The sequence below is a fragment of the Glycine soja genome, chromosome 6 (assembly GCF_004193775.1).
Source record: "Glycine soja cultivar W05 chromosome 6, ASM419377v2, whole genome shotgun sequence".
NCBI classification, from domain to species: domain Eukaryota; kingdom Viridiplantae; phylum Streptophyta; class Magnoliopsida; order Fabales; family Fabaceae; genus Glycine; species Glycine soja.
Genome location: NC_041007.1, coordinates 15,838,501 through 15,856,340, shown reverse-complemented (window position 1 = coordinate 15,856,340; position 17,840 = coordinate 15,838,501). Strand labels below are relative to the sequence as shown.

At 28.5% G+C, this 17,840-nt stretch overlaps 1 protein-coding gene across 1 annotated transcript; it reads right to left on the bottom strand.

The window, feature by feature from the left end:
- Positions 1-11,894: 11,894 nt before the first annotated feature.
- Positions 11,895-14,414, bottom strand: LOC114416458 (polygalacturonase-1 non-catalytic subunit beta-like). The gene is made up of 2 exons (XM_028381327.1): positions 14,113-14,414; positions 11,895-13,967 (listed from the first exon to the last, which is right to left on the bottom strand). Exons 1-2 carry the CDS (start codon positions 14,161-14,163, stop codon positions 12,129-12,131), a joined length of 1,890 nt encoding a protein of 629 aa, XP_028237128.1. The 5' UTR covers positions 14,164-14,414; the 3' UTR covers positions 11,895-12,128.
- Between the last annotated feature and the right edge of the window lie 3,426 nt (positions 14,415-17,840).

The window sequence follows — 17,840 nt, the reverse complement described above, 5'->3', positions numbered from 1 at the left end:
AGACTCTATTGGGTTGGTGGGGGAGAAAAAGTGACATTCTTTCAAAATTATTCCGAACACTTTGTATTGCATGTGATGTTTCTTTATTATTTCTTGTTTCTTTTGCGTATATAATTAGTTATCTTATTTATATATTTAGTTATGAAATGCTAACATAATTAATTATGCATATATCATAATCAATTTATTCACTAATCATTAAAAATTTAGATAGAGTTTATCTTAAGTTTGTAACATAATTAATTATGCTTATAACACAATTGATTGTGTGATCATATGAAGTTGTATAATTGAATATGCAATTTTCATAATTAATTATGAGCATAATTCTCAAAAAATTGTCGCATAATGGGTTGAAAAACATGCGTAAATATTAAGGATAAAAAAGACTTTTGCTTCATCTCTATTATTTACCTATTATTTTAATTAAAATATTTTATCTCTTTTATACTTTCTTTTATCTCAATCAAACAATTTTATTTTTTACTCTCTTTCATCTTTTTTCATTTCTCACACTTTCATCTATTTTCATCTCTCCTTACTATACCATACCTTAAGTATAGAGGATGTTTTTCAAATCAAATACCCTCGCCATATTTATGAAACTCAAATTATAAGTCAAATTTGATTTTTATAAGACTTAATTTATATTTCTTTCATTTTAAATTATGTGACATATTTAAAAATAATTATCCAAAAATAAGTATCATGTTAACTTTTTAATATAGTATTAATTTTTTTCCACTAATATCTCTAATAAGTGGCACTTTAACTTTTCAATATAATATTAATATTAACATTAATTTTATAAAATTATTATTCTCTTTTATTTATTAATTAATTTTTCTTGATTGATATGAAATAAGATAGGACGACACTTATATATTTTGAAAAAGAGAAATTAATATCTTATGCATTAATTATTTTTTACAAAAATATCTTTAACTATAATTTATTTTTCTAATATCAATAAATAATAAATAAAATGCATTGATATCTTATACTTTGTGATAGCATAACTTTATCTTATATAAATAATATTTTTGGAACTTATTACTTTTACTATTGACGTACATAACAAAAAAATATAAAAAAATGAATATATTAATATTGGAATAAATTAAAAGACTTAAATATAATAAAAACAATTATTTAGAGAAAAATAATATAAGTATGTCTTATTATAATACTAGGGTTAGTTTAAAATATATATATATATATATATATATATATATATATATATATATATAAATTTATGCCCATGTTACTAGCTATATTAATTAATTTCTTTCACTCTATTGAATTGATTAATCTTTATACCCCTTCGTCTTATTATAATTTGAAAAAACTTGATGATAAAATTTATAAGATAATGATAGTTGAATGATAAAATGTATAATTAAACCTAAAAGAAAATATCATGAATAATAGAACAATAATTTCCAAAAAAAAATGTAAACGATTAGCTTCGAAGAATTGTACCTTTGACGAATTATATTACAAAATTATAGAAATTGTTACTATTTAAAATACAAAATTTATACGTCCGAAGAATTATATTATAAAATTATAAATGATGTTTAAAGTAAATAGGTTGATTTTTAGATGAGCTAGATAATTAATTCTAATAGATGAATACAAACTTAAACAATAAGAATCATAAGATACAGTTAAGTAATTTTTTAATTTTATCAAATTCAATATGAATTTATAGCTCATTAGATATGAATAATTATTATTTTATGCTAAAAATAATATATATATATATATATATATATATGATATGTTAAATTTTATATTACATTTCAATTTAAAAAATATAAGATTAATTTAATGATAAAATGAAAAGAAAAAGGAAGAAAAGTCATACCCAAGATTTAAACATGAGATCTTTAGTTAAACTAAAACAATTTCACACTAAATCCATGTGTTTGATATAATATAATATATATATATATATATATATATATATATATATATATATTATAATTTATTCATTATTAAAATTAACTACGGGCTGAAATTTTATGCAATTTTGTAAAAATTACAGAAGATCTTTTTGTGATTATGAAGCAAAATGGCCCATACAATTTTAAATTAATAAACTAATTTACAATAAATGCAACACAAGTTACCCATGATTTAAAGAAAAAAGTCAAATTATAAGCTCAAATTAAAAGAAGAGTTATTTTTTAAGAAATCATATGCTATTTGTCAAAAAAGAAATCATATGCTGTCCATTAATTGTACAATAAATGCAATTCAATATTCCACTAATATGTAAGTTAAGTTATCAAACTATATTCCTACTTTTGAGCGCCAAAAATCTATGCCAATGGACTACATTGCTTTTATAATACTTCATCCCTCTTGTGATAATCGTTTCGTAAATAAATAAATATCTTAAAATAATTATTATTTTATTTTTTAATATAATATTAATTATTATTTTTATTTATATTTCTTATAATAATAATGATATGACTACAATTGAGTGAATAGGGTATTTGTAAATCCTATGATACTGTATTCAATTTTCATAAATAAAAAAATACGAGCTAGAAAAATAAATAAAAAATTAATGAAGATAAAATTAATTTTGTAAATTTTATTTATTTATTAATTGGTTTTCCTTGGAATAGGTAAAATAACATAGGGCCATTGATTGCATTTGCATAGAACAAAAGTATATGAGGTTGTTAGAAATAAAATTACCGCTCAAGTTTTCAATTATTTTGAGCAAAAATTGGAAAGTTGAGTAAGAAAATTCGCAGAAATAAAATTTAGATGGTAAAATAATAAAAATGGGTTGAAAATATGCAATTAAGCCTTTCTTTTACTTGAAAATATTTATTTAAAAGAAACATTAGTATTTATGAGAGTCTAATTAGAAGAATCTCCTTTCATTTTTGTAAGGCTACGATTTATTGTTTAGAGTTATTTTTTAAGGGATTATTTTAGGATTTTATATTAGATAAAGGTGAAAATTATTTAGTTGGGAGAAAAAATTAGAAAATATAAATATTTGTATTCCGGTGAACTTTATGTTGTCTTATTTTTACTTTTCAAAACTTCAAGATTTTTTATTTAGCTTATTTTGAGAATTTTTTAAGTTTGTATCTATAAAATATTACATACAGTATCATTTTTTTAAGAGCATACATTATAATTATTAAATACTATAATATATATATATATATATATATATATATATATATTTATTTTATTGTGAAAATATTTTCGTACTATTTTTTTATATATATCCACTGATTGATTTTTTATAATAATTTTGTTTAATTAAAAAAATTAAATTATATGACAAGTGTTGCCGACTTTTTCAATTATATATATATAAGTCATTAATTTAATAATTATATTGACATTAATAACTAAATGAAAGGTTTTATTTTTTTTCATATTTCATGCTTTAATAATAGTGAAAATAATAATTTTAATTTTAAACAATGTAATTATTTTTAACTTTAAATATAAATTAGTTTTAAGATGGCAAAAATATTATTCTTGATATTTGTTTTTGCTGAATTTTTTCTTGACATGTAAAAGTCCTACATATTGTAGTAGTTCAAATGTTGCACAAAAGCAATTAGTTGTTTTTTTCTAATTCAAAATTTACACTTTTAGATAAAATAGCATATTAACTTATATATAATATCTTAATTTATTAAAGTAGATTGTAATTAGAGTATTTAAAAGAAATTAAATAGAAAAAATAAATCAAATTAATTTTGTAAATCATTGTACAAATTATAAGGTTTTTTGGTGAAATTATTTTAACATTTTTGAAAATATTTTTTAATTATGCACAATTTTTTAATATATAGTTATATACATATTAAAATGATTATTTTATCCCTGCATTAAAAAAATATCCCTTACATCGCGGACGGATACATACACTAGTTAGATCTTGTAATAAGAACTGTAATTAGTAGTAATCAAGAAAGGAAGGTAGTAACCGCGGCGGCAACACCACATCTTTGTTGACCCTAACATCATCATTGTAGCTAATCATTAGTTATAATACAATAAACTCTTCACTTAGTGATGAACTTTAACCAAACATTAAAATGATTTCTTATTGGGTTTGTAACATATTGCTTGTAGGATTACATGCATAAGTTCATTGGTATTTCTTGCGTTCTCTTTATTTCACACGTGTTAAAGAAAATTAATTTACTTCATTACATTATATTATTTTTAATTATTTATTTCATTTTAAAATATAAGTTGTTTAAAATATTGAATTTTATAAAAATACTATAAGTGATTTTCTTAATATATCATTTTATCTCTAATTGAATAATAGGTACTCTACAACAAGTTCTCTTTCATAATAACATATTTATATACAAACTTAATCGATTAAGATCTTTCTATTTCACTTAAGTAATTAAAAAGTATTCATTGTATTTAGTGCTATTTGTGAAAAAGTGAGTGATTTTTAATGCATGAGTAAATATTAATGACTTAAAAAAATAATTCTCGAGAATTAAAAAGAATATTGTATTAATATATGAAATATTGATTGAGGATAATTTTAGAAAAAAATATTTAATGTAATTTTAATTTTGTCAAATGACTTATATTTTTTTTCTCTAAAACAATTTATATTTTGGAATTAAAAAAATCATAAACTATCATTAATTAATTATAATTTGATATTAAACATAAATTTACTCTTAAATAAAGAGTATTTTGAGCACAATTTCATTAAATAAAAGTAATTAAACTTTACTTATATTTAAGAAGAAGAAAAATAAGTTTTTTTTATTATGAAAGAGAACATAGGGAGTAGCACTGAGGAAAGAATTGATTTATTATAGCTAGATCGACTTTGGAAAACAGATCTGTCATAGTTAATTATATTAATGACGATGTGGAAACTATAGGTCAAGATCAAAACGAGAATTCAAAAGTATTCATCCCAAATTACACTGTAACTTTCCATTTAGCTTTTGTTTGTGTTTTTACTAGATTTGCAACCTGAAAGAAAAATATTTGTGTAAAGTATGGTTTGTAAGTTGAGCAGAATAAGTACTTATTCTTTTGAGATGGATTATCGAATATGCATTAATGTATTTGAAATAGACAAATGAATTCTTGTTGATACTGATTGAAGTGAGCTTTTATCTGCACGGCCTACTATATTTTCATCTTCATTAATTAATCAGTTTTTTAATTCAACTATTTAGTTTCACCCGATTCCCCGGAAACAAAAAATATTCTAATATTTTGTGAGACAAAAAATAATATAAATTTTACTAAAAGAAGTATTAGAGAAATTAGAAACAGTAAAATTTAAACGATAAACGAGGAAAATTAATATTAATTTATTTTTTCTTTTCCCTTTTCTCTTTTATAACTTTTAAGAGGGTGTATTGGATTAAAATTTTAAAAGAATATTTTGATATAAAAAATCATGTAAATTTTAAAAGGCTTTGGAAGAATATAATAATTTTTAAGATTTTTTGAAAAGATTTTTATGATTAGGATTTTGTAGTTTAAATTTTAATGGATTTACAAAATATGAATTCATAAGATTTAAAAAAACATTATAGATTTTTAAGATTTTAAAAGATTTCATATAAATTTAAAAGAAATATTCAAAATTATTGATAAAGATTCATGAATTTTTTAAATAAAAATCTGTTACATAAGAAATCAATTTTCCATAACATATTTACTAACTCATTGGTTCATTTTCCTTTAATCATCAATTATTGTTAATTATATAAAAATTATATACCACAATGTTTGTTACTAGTATGAATACTTGTAGTTGTTTCTATAATATAGCAATCACCCCAAACAAAAGATATGTCTAACAATTATTTTAAACTTCATTTATATATTTATCCACTTATAAATAAATCAACTTTTCACGTTCATTAAAACTATATACTTTTCATGATTATATATATTCGTGTACACTATATCTATAAGCACATAGTTGAAATGTCTCCCAAATTCAAAGAATTGGAAAAATCTCCCATATTATATGTTCTAAGGCATGTTGACCATTACATTGGTTAAAAGAGTAAAAAAAATTATAAATGATTATCACTTTCAATAAAGAGACATGAGATTATATGTCACGAAAAAATAAAAACATGTCAATTTACAAAGAAAGAAGGAAAAAAAATCTCATGAAATCTCAAAGATTTATGTGAGATTATTTAATGTGTATTTTCTCATAAGAATCTCATCAAATCAATCAAAATTCTTCCTAAGAAAAAATCCATCAAAATTTATATATTTTAAAATATCAAAAGACTTTTTGAAGTTGTAAAAAATTTTAATTGAATACCAATGGACTTTATTAAATTTCTTAAAAAAATCATAATAGTCATGATTGAATACCATAACACTTATTTCTATTATTTAAAAATCTTGATTGAATATCTCAACATTTTTTTAAAAAAATATTTTAAAATTCTAATTAAATATATCCCCTTATATTCATCTTTTTTTTTTTTAAATGTCTTGTTGTAAAGGCAACGTCTACTTTTTTATGGTTGTATAAAAATATTTACTCAATATATTCAACTAATATAAGAAAAAAATAATTTATGGAGACAATTACCCTGGTTAGCCTTCAAGTAAATCCGCCACTGGTCAGTCACTACTAATTAAACAAAAAAAAATAAAAAATAGTTTCACAATACTTCACAAATTTTTTTGGCTTTGATTGATATCTACTGTGATCATGGCGATCGAGTTCATTTTGTTCGTTCTTTTAGTTTTTCCAGCTAATTACTCATACTATAATATTGAGAGATAAAATGAAGTTATTTGTAAGCCTTCATCGATCCAATATTAACAACTATAGTTTTAAGAGATAGAGTTGATTACCAACTTAAATTAATCTTAAAATCCTTATAATAAACTGATTAAGAGCTTATCTCGCATGGTTTTATTAATTTAACATATAATAAAAAATATGAACATCTGTCAAAGAAAAAATGTTAATTAGTTCTAGATAAGTACTTGACAGTTACTCTTCTTCCAATGTCTTCAATATTCTTCAAAGTACTTGCTTCGTGATTTTTACCACCAATCCAAATTAATTAATTGCCAATATTCCTGGAACCATCATGAAAGATTTGAAAGTAAAGCATATATAGTTTACTGTCAAGACGGTTTTCCTAATAATAATGATTAAAGCAAAAGACCAAAACTTTCAGCCATTTGTGAAGTGCCCATTTACTAAATCTTAAGAAACAAAAAAAAGAAGGTTCCTCCAAGGTTACATAACATACATACATGAATATTTGAGTGTGTGTAAAAAGAACTTCATGATGTATTAGTGTCTATACCCTAGGCTTCAGGATTCATCATGTCAAAAGGATTCTTCTGGCCAAGCTCCAATACAATAATAAAATTTAATGAAGAGTTCTTCCTGGATCCGTGACTGACAAAAATTAATAATAAACAATAATTAAAAATATATTTTATTTTATTTGAAAATATTGAAATCATATTATTTTAACTATTTTTTATTACTATTTTTTCTTATTATTTAAAACTTTAATTATCTAAAAGGATTTGTATTAGTTTATTTAACTAATATTTTAAAATTTTTACTACTTGATTAACTGCTTACACATTTAAATTTAAAATCATTTGTTTAGTTATTTATTACGAGTTGTAATAGTAACTTTAAAATAAGGACTCTCTATTTTTCCTAAAATTATAAATAGGAAAACATCATTCTACAAAAATCATTTCAAACTTATTTTTTATATTTTCGTGATTTTATCAGAAAATTTACAAACTAAAACTTATCTGTTTATATTAATATTGAATTTAATATAATTAATCTCCATAGAAAACTAAAATATAAAATATGAAAAAAATTAACAAACACATGAAATATAAACGTTACTATTGTTTTCGTACATGGGAAAGTAATCAAGGGGAATAGGATATGGATAAAGCAACTTAGACACATGGCACGTTTTTTGGCTAAAATGTCAGTGCAAAAATTATGACACAACAAATCCAGCACAAGTGTTCTAGTTTAGGTAAGTATTTCTGGACTTAGCACCAGCTTCATATCAGAGTTAGACTCACAAGCTATCGAGGTAATTCCAAAAAAATCCCAAGCAATAGAAAGATCATTCTTCATGGCTAATCAAGAAATATAGAAATAAACTGATATTTAAATTAAAAAAAAAAGTGCAATTGCCTAAAAAGTGAATCTAATGAGCATTCAAAAAATTTAAAAAAAATCTAATATTAAATTATTTTTAGATATTCATGAGAATTATTTTTCATGTAGTTTTATCATATTTGACTCCTTTTTTTTTCAAACATTAATTGGATTTTATAATATATTTTTAAAATATAAATGATTAAATTGAACATTTTAAAACATAAAGAACCAAATTGAATATAATCTAAAACATAAAGGACTAAAAAGTGTATTTTAGCCAACTATCATTAGTTTTAGTATTATTCTAGCAAAATTGAAAAATAATTGAATATTTATTTTAATTTTTTATATATATTTATTAGGAATAAATTTTGATTTTATATACAGTAATCACATTAGTAAAATGAAAATCAATACTTTTATGAATACATAATATATTAAAATTATATTTTGCTTTTTTATATTTACTATAATTTAATTTTTTTTATATTTTGAAATTTTGAATTTTGATCTCTATAACTTATACCTCATTTAGATTTTGGATTTTGCGACCAACAATATACCACCAAACTTATGTAACTCTCTAGAGATAAATATATCAAAACCAATTATAGGGATAAACCCAAACTTTAATATATATTGATAAGATAATGCATTACATATCAATTTTATATACTAATTACAAAATTCTCTTTTAGTATAATGTAGTATTGGATTGTAAGTGTAATACTGTAGAATTTCAAGGTTTATGTATATTGAGAATTGAATTTTTTAATCATTAAGGTTTAGGTGATTTAAATGTAAAGTGAAATATTACATTTTATTAGATGAACCTTAGTTGAATAGATGTATTGAAAGTTGTTCTTGTTTCAATTTCCAACAGAGCTTATCTATTATAGTTGGTGATATTCTTCACTATAAATGAAGTAGAGAATTAGTAGAGAAACACAACAGATGAAAAAAGAGTGTGTGAGAAGAGAGATTGTGAAACAAAGTCACTTTGTTGAGAGAAAAGTGTTTTTGTGTGAGAGTGTTATCATTTCTTGTAATCATTGAGTGGGGTACTCGGATTTTTAAAGTGATACACTTTTGGGATGTGTTATGATTTTGTAATTATTTTTGTGATAGTGAAATACCTTTTTTAGACAGTTTCGTGGACGTAAGCAAGAGGTGTAGAATCATACTAAATTTTTGTATTTGTTATTATTTTTTTATGATATAATCTTTGTTGTGTTTTCATGATTTTTTTTTTTTAAAGTAGGTAATTTTGTTTATAGGAGTGTTAAGTTCCCTACAAATACCTCCACCAACAATGCTAATTATGTTTAACAAAAGTTATACATACACCTATAGAAACAAATTCAATACTAATCTGTTAGCTAGTGTGTGACTTTTTTTAGGTGCTTATAGTTATTATTGCATCATCGCTGGATACAAGCAAAAATTCATAATAAAATCTACAAATCATCGATGACAACTATTTTATTCGTGAACAAAACTGCAGAAGTTTTTTTTTTTTTTTGCCTTATGCAATGGAGGGCTGAGGCCCACTAAACTAGAGAACTGCACGACATAAACACCAAAAAAGTGCATCAAAAGCAATTAAAAACAAAAATGTAAGTCCTAGGGAGGCATGATAATTCCTCAAACTCTGGCATAATAGGTAATTACTTAAAGCACCTCATTTCTTTGCTTAGTGCACCTGATTATAAATAAATGACACCCTAAATAGACATTTTTGTCCTTCCTTTCTCAGCCAAACCCTAACACCCTTCCCTCTTATTCTCTTGTCATGAACCCCAACCCTTGCTCCCTATCGCATTGGTCATCGTCATTGAAGCAACATTGAAGCAACGCCTTTTGTCATAGGTCCAACATCATCATTGTAGTAGCCACGTTCATTGGTGAAGGTGAAGGCACCGTTGCAGCCCATTGCAATTCCCTTTAACATTCTTAGTCACCCAACCATCATCGTTGAAGGCAACACAAAAGATGCACTCGAAGATTAGTTAGTGTGCATTTTTGTGGATATGCATTATGGTCTACATATTAAGTAATCTGTAATACGAATGTGTTACAAATTATTCAATCCATAATACATTTATATGTTTACATATTGATAAAATGTTAGAATTAGATATGATCACTATAGGTGATAAAACTTTATATTTGAGTATTTAACACAACTATACATTTAAGACTTAAATTCAAATTAAAATAATTTTATACTAATTGATTCACATATTTAAAAGTATATATATTTATGTTTAAGTATAAATACAGTTAATATTATTTAAGACTTGAACTTCAAATCACTAATAAAATTAAAATTTTGGACATTCTTGATGCTTAACTATACGTCGATACATTAATACTATTCTTTTATTGATATATATACTTTTTTAAAACATTCTTGTCATTATACTAACGTACCTAACTTATTTATCAACATATGATATTAGATGAACCGTATGTCAAAAAAAATAGTATACAGTTCCAAAAATAATAGTACTAGTATTATGTTATTATATACACAAGTTGAAAAGTTGTGCATGCAATCATGCATGCATTCAGACGAGGAGATATTATATTTGAGTGAATTATGTGAGATGGCTTCAAATTTATAACTTCAACTAATAAAAACATAAAAGTAAAATAATGTTATTGAAATTTTTTTGAGTCTAAATAATAATAAAGCAAGTTATACGTAAGCAATAAGAGCCATCGATCGGATGTTCTTAGAAATCAACGGCTTCCAACCTATGAAGTACAATGACCCCAAGATGTTTTAGGTGCATATTAAAATTCAGAGAGAGAGAGAGAGAGAGAGGAACAAAAGAGAACCACCCACCGAATAATCGCAGATACGACACCAAACAGTCAAAACTCAAAAACATTAAAAAAAAAAAAAAAGCAGCAAAAGCTACACAGAAAAGAACAAGCACAGAACTAAAGAGAAAAAGGAATTGAAGCTAATTGAAGCAGATGATCAAGCCGTGACATGGTTTCTCACTTTCTCTCGTATGATACAAGACCATTCCAGAAGTGTAAAATTAAAAGGTTAAAGGGCAATGCAAGAAGTGATGATGGTGGGTCCTCATTGTCTGATATTGTCCCCTGCCTATGTCATGCACCACCCACTACTAACCTATCATAAGCTACGCTATCACTATGCTTTGTGATCTTGCATTTGAACCTTTGATCATGGTCCTTATTTCTTTTCTTTGCTTGCACTTAAAGCTGCAATGTTTTGCATGCTGTTTTTTGCTCTCACTTTAGACCGCACAATCACTCCACCTCTCAACATGCGCACTTCAATTCATCCACCATATTCCTCCTTCTGCTCTTCTTCACGTTCACCCTAGCTACAGTGAATTTCACTTACACCTCAAAATGAGTCATATTGAAGGAACTAGCATAAAGGCACTTATTTGGTTCCCTAGCCAAGACATATTGTGCAAGTGCAAGTGCAACTGTGCATAACAATCAATCAAAAACAAAACCATGCCTACATCCCATCACTACACCAGAACCCAGAATATGCTTCTCAAATGTGTCATCCCCCAATGGCTCGATTGGGCAAGCAAATATTTTCTTAAATTCGTGTAACATATTCCCTTGTCCTCCCCACTCTGTCACCTGAATGCACCTTCAGCCTTCTCTTCTTTTCATATATTCAAAATTAAAAAATTGACTAAAATTAACAATCACACAAGCATTTAAATTTCTCAAAGACAGACACAATAAATAGTAAAAAGTAAGTCATGGGTCATGACAACCGAATAATCCAAATTCTTCCAAACCTCTACAAAACGACACAAGCTGAATTATAAATAGAATTCCAAAATATGACAATATTAAAATTATCCAGCTATTTTGAATTTTGATTATGATATAGTAGTAAGTAGTAACTAACTGAAGAAAAACCAAAGTAGAAATTCTCATTCTCTCCTCAATTGGCAGTGGTCCAAGTCATGTCGTTCTCGAAAATCCAATGGCACACTTCAATTTTCCCAGGGCCAAACCCCAAAGCCAAGAAGGCCCCATGTTGCGGGCCCCAAGCTGACGTGTCAAGGTGACAGATGGCAACCCCATGATTGATCATCTCCTTGGTGTCCACGTCAAGAATTTCAGCTTCGTATACTCTCACTTTGGGTACACTGTGGCAATAGTACAGTAAGTAAGGGTACAAACTCTGATGACACGACACTGACTTGGTCACTTTTCCACCGTCGATTGCGTAGACCTTCCCAATCATCACACTCGACCCTGACCCGTTCACGTTCTCGGTGCTCCGAACCGCCACATTGGGACCCAAAACCGAAACCGCGAACCCTATCATTTCTTCCGCGGACGATACGCACCGTTTCGTCTCGTCTTTGCTTGGTGCCCTCTCGCACTCTTTTAACGCGTTCACCATCACGCGCTCTGTGGAAGACCCCTCCCGCGCGTGGAATATTTCCCTCATTTCGTCGATTCTCGACGACGAGAACGGTAATTTCGACGCGATCGCGAGGGGTAAAAACGACCTTGCAGGCATTTTATCTTTAATATCAGGCATTGGAATCACGTTTCCTTCTCTTACCGTAGATTCTCTAAAAAACTTACCCGGCTCCACCCTCTTATTTACAACTTTGCCACTGGCTGCGCTGAAATTTCGATACTCAGAAAACGACGCGCCGTCTTTGTTGTAAACTTTAAACCCACGGCCTAACCCGTATGATTTAAAACCGAAAGAGGTTTTCCCCGTTGCTCCCTTTCCGTACTCAGTGAAACTGTCGTTTCCGACGTTAAACGACATGCCGTAGTTCGCGAACGTGGCGGCGCCGGACTTCGACCTCGCGGCGTAGCTCTGGAACGAGTCGTCGCCGACGTTGGCGCGGTTCCGGTAACTGATGAAATTGTCAACTCCGGAAGCCGATCCGGCGGCGTAGCTTTTGAAAACGTGCCGCGGATTGTTGCCGTTGAAGCTGTAGAACTTGAAGGAGTCGTTGCTCGCTCCGGTGCTCAGGTCGCCGTAGCTGTTGAACTCCGACTGAAGAATGTTCGCGTCGTCGGCGTAGCTCGCGAACTCGCTCGTTCCGCCGCGAACGCGTTTACCGTAGCTTGTGAAACTTTGCGATCCAGAGTTAGTCTCATTTCCGTAGCTCGAGAACGAGAGTTTGTGATTGCTTGCGCCGGAGTCGTAGGTGGTGAATCCGAGATTCGGAACGTTCACCGTTTTGTCGTAGTTGCTGAACTCGCCGGAGGTTTGATTCGCGGCGGAGCCGTAGCTTGAGAAGTTCGTGTTGGCGACGTTGCCGTTGTCGGCGTAGTTATTGAACTGTTCGCCGCGGCGCGTCGAGGCGGCGCTGTACCGCCGGAACGCGTCGTTGTTGGCGTTTAGGCCGTTGGAGTAGTTCTTGAACGAGTCGACTCCGCCGACTCGGGACGATCCGTAGTTGGCGAAGCGTTTGTTGTTGTAAAGGGCAAAGTTAGCGTCGTCATTTTTACGTGTTTGAGCGTTTGGTGTGTCGTCGAAGGAACAGAGTAAGTTCGGTGAGGAGCAGAGAGAGTGGTGAAGGTTTTCATTAGGTCTAGGTTTTTGGTTGGTTAGGAGTTTGTTGAGAACGGCGTAGTTTTGTGGAGTGAGAGGTGAAGCTTTTGAGAGAAGAAAATGAGGGATTTGATTGTTATTCGAAACGCGAGTGTTCCAATAACGAATGAGTGAGGCTTTGGGGCTGAATGGGTTTATGAGTTCATGTGTTGTTTGAGGCTGAGGCAATATTCTTCCCTTAATTGCTAGAGAAACCTGCATTTATAGAACAAAACATCAGAATGAAAGAAACAACTTAAACAAGCAATGCAATGTGGTAATAAAGATTATTATTATTAATATGAGTAGTTTGCAATTAATTTATAGAGGTGAAATTGTGTGGGTTGTGTTTGGTTCTTACATGGAAAGATGAGAGCGACAAGAAGAAGCAGAAGAAGTAGTGAATGCTCATTCTGAAGAAGTTGTGAGCGTGTTGTGTGGGGAGTGGGGAGAAACTAGACAGTGATATAGAAGAAGGAAAAATATAGAGAGACCATTGATCACTTGGGGCCAGGGGACAATAAATTTGTGGTCTCCCCAGACATAGTTTGCTTTTCTCTGCCCGAACATGGTATCAAAGACTAGGTACCATTCTTTTCTTTTCTACTTTTATTATTAACAATAACAGTAATCAATTGATTTAGAGATATTCATACGCTTTTTACTCATCCCTAACAATATATTTTGTAAGAATTAAAATCATATTTTTTCCTATAAATTCAACTTATGTTATCTAATGAATTACACTCTCATTGCATACTTGCTTTTGTTTTATGGCAGCCTCTGAAGATATGTATGGGTATGTTTATACTTTTACTATATTTATATGAAATACAGCTTTTCAAGAGTTTTTTTTTTATATATATATTTGCTTGTCTTTTCTGCTATTACACTCCTCAGACAGATGAATATGGCAAGGTCGATCGTGCGTGGCCTCGTTATAAATGCAGGTGGTGAAGGTTTTATTAGATAGGTTCGGATAGTTAGTGGACCGCAAATGGTTCAAACAGAGTGAAGAACCGCATAGAGTTTATATTATTATTATTATTATTATAATGATAATAATGATCAAGTGGATGATGAGAATTGGATCAGAGTTTTGAACATTATTTAATTGATTAGGTATGGTTAAAGAAGATAAACTAGGCAATTCTAATTGGAGATTGTACGTTGAACTCTGAACTCGGGTTCTGTAGAGTGTAGATAGTAGATGCTTCCTTTTTGACTTTAGCTATCCATTAACCAAGTAGTGGGGCCTTCCTTTTTTCTAACTACGTTTTTATCTTATCATTGATAATTTGATGAGTTTATTACTTTTATAAAAACTGTGAATGTGGACAAGTACTACCGTTTATCCTAAAGTTGTGCTGACCACAGAGAATGAGTCGGCGCATGAATGATTATTTTTTAAAAAAATCTTGTGAAAAATTAATAAAAGAAATACTTATTTCTACAAAATAATTTGTATTAAGCACACAATTAACAATGTGATGAGTTGGGACATGCTTAGCTAGTGTTTCCTTCAAGTTCAAGCTTCGGCGGTACACTGTGCATACTTATTAAAGGTTTTCTAAGTCCGTGTGTTTGTGGGTTTGTTGGCTTGTTTGTTCTGTTATGTGAGATCCTAGTCAAATGTGTAGAGGGAGATAACATGAAGACCTTGATACTTTGATTCTTTAATCAGTTAAGGTTAGAGGTATATATAATTTAGTTGGCGAGGTAGAAATTGTGTCTCATACTATATTGATATTGACATGAAGTTCCTTCTATGGACTTTTTTCTTAATGTAACTAACTGGATTAGGTAAGATAAATTAAATGCTGGGGTATTCAAATTATTTCTAGGCTATAAGGAGCATCTTTCCCCTTGTGTTAGCTGTTGGTGTCTCAGTCCTTCTTAGCATATTAATTGGGTCTGACAGGTTATGTGTTCCTATCCTGAAACCATTGGATACTCAAGGCAGAGTAGGTTGTTAGCTCTAGTACAGTTAAAACTTATCAGAAAATATTTTGAGACAAACCTAACTCAATGAATGAAATTAAATGCTTATTCCTATTTTTAAATTACTACCTTGCGTATTGATAGTAGTGCTGCTCAAATGCCACCCAATGGGTGTTGATGGCACTTGGAGTCGTGGTAAGGCAACACAAGGCACAATATGACACTTAGAGTTTATGTCAAAAAATTAAAAGGAAAGCAATTATTGAAATGTATAGAATTATGTTATTTTAATTTATTTTTATAATTTAACTCGAGTTTTACAATAAATATTTTTTTCATTAATTCTTTGATTAATATCTTAAAGACACTTACTAACAAGACCTAAACAATATTTAGACGTGTTTCTTAGCTTCTTGGTGTTGCTGATCTTCAGTTTCATTGTGTTAAGACTAATCATTTGGTCATTTTAATTAGGTTAAGAACACCCAAAGCTAGATTTCTTAGTGAGACTACCAGGGTGCTTTTATTTCTTGGAGCTCTAGTTGTAGTTAATGTAAGTCATCTGTAACCACAATTCACCCGTTACATATGCTCACGATTTATTAAAACAAATTAAGAAAAACTATTATAAAGTATATTATCTTCCTGCAATTTGCACTATATTTTAAATAAAATTTAAGCAGTATGAAATTAAATTAATAATGATAAAACGTACTTACCCCAAATTAAATAGGAATAGCCCATAGTATTGCGTGCATTGCAGTTATATATATCTGACATATCGGATCGCACATGCTTCAATGCCATCCAGACTTGAGATAGATGTTTCGGTCAAGGGAGGTATTGGACTCTGGGTAATTAAATTTTGTGCACACGTTAGGTCAAAAAGTTATTGTAAAAAAATAATATTAAATTATGAGTTTAATATCTATGTAAATATACAAAAAAAATTATACTTGTTTCCGTCATAAAAAATCCTTCACAGGAGAACTTGAAGATCATCCATGACCCGAACATTCAAGGGTGTTTGTTCTATTTGTGTTTTAAGATCTGAGGGGATTTAAACTCGAGCTAATAAGCCAAAGTTTCAAGAGACATTAAAGAAATGAGTCTAATATTTAGGGATGAGTGATGAGTCCGTTTAACACCACAATTCGAAGATGTATATAGTTCAATTTGAAATTGAGAAGGTACATAGTTCTCTAACCGAAAATAAATTTGTATGATTTGAAATAAATACACTTCATAGTTTTAAACACAACAAACTTATCATCTATTTCTCTCATTTTATTATATCAAGAAACTTTTTATTTTAATTGTTTCTCGGTCTTATAGAGGGTTAAAGGATTAAAATCCTAATCTCGATAGAAGGTCTCACATATTAACTATTATTGCCTTCCTCCATGGATTAGGTCTCAAGCCTATTGCATTCGAAATTTCAAATTTCATTGTTAATAGCTTCAAATTCACATGGAGAATATAGAAAATAATTGATAAATAAATAACAATTGTTTTAAAAAGGCATGGCCTTCAAACAACCTTTGAAACTAATAAGGCAAACCCTCCCAAAATATATGAGGATACTAAATAATTGCTAAAAATATGTTGGAATTTGGGCTTTGGAAAAGTCATTAATGAGTTTGATATCAAACTTGAGTACAGATATGCTGCAGTGGAATTATGCAGTATTTCGAGTAGTAATTCAATTACTGATCAATATAAGTCTTAAACTCTATACTTGATCACACCAAATCAATTCATTATAATATTTATAATTATTCCATCAAGGTCCAATCTCAACTAGTTCTTCAAATTGGAAGCCTACAAAGTTTATTAAAAAATATAGTAAATTATAGTTGCATATAACACACAATGATGATTTTTACTTCCTTCCCTTTATGTTGTCCTAACTCGAACCTAAACTTGAGACCATTTTTAAGCTAAAACAAAAATTCATACACTTGACAGTGTTGCAGTCTCTCTGTTTTTAATTATAAAATATTTTCAATCCACGTCTCTTGAGAAAAATAAAGTTTAATTAATCATATTAAATCTAACAATTATTGTATTATCATTCTAAAATTATTATTATATTATATCACTTGTGTTTTTATTTATATGACTCAATTTTGTAAACTTGTTTGTTCT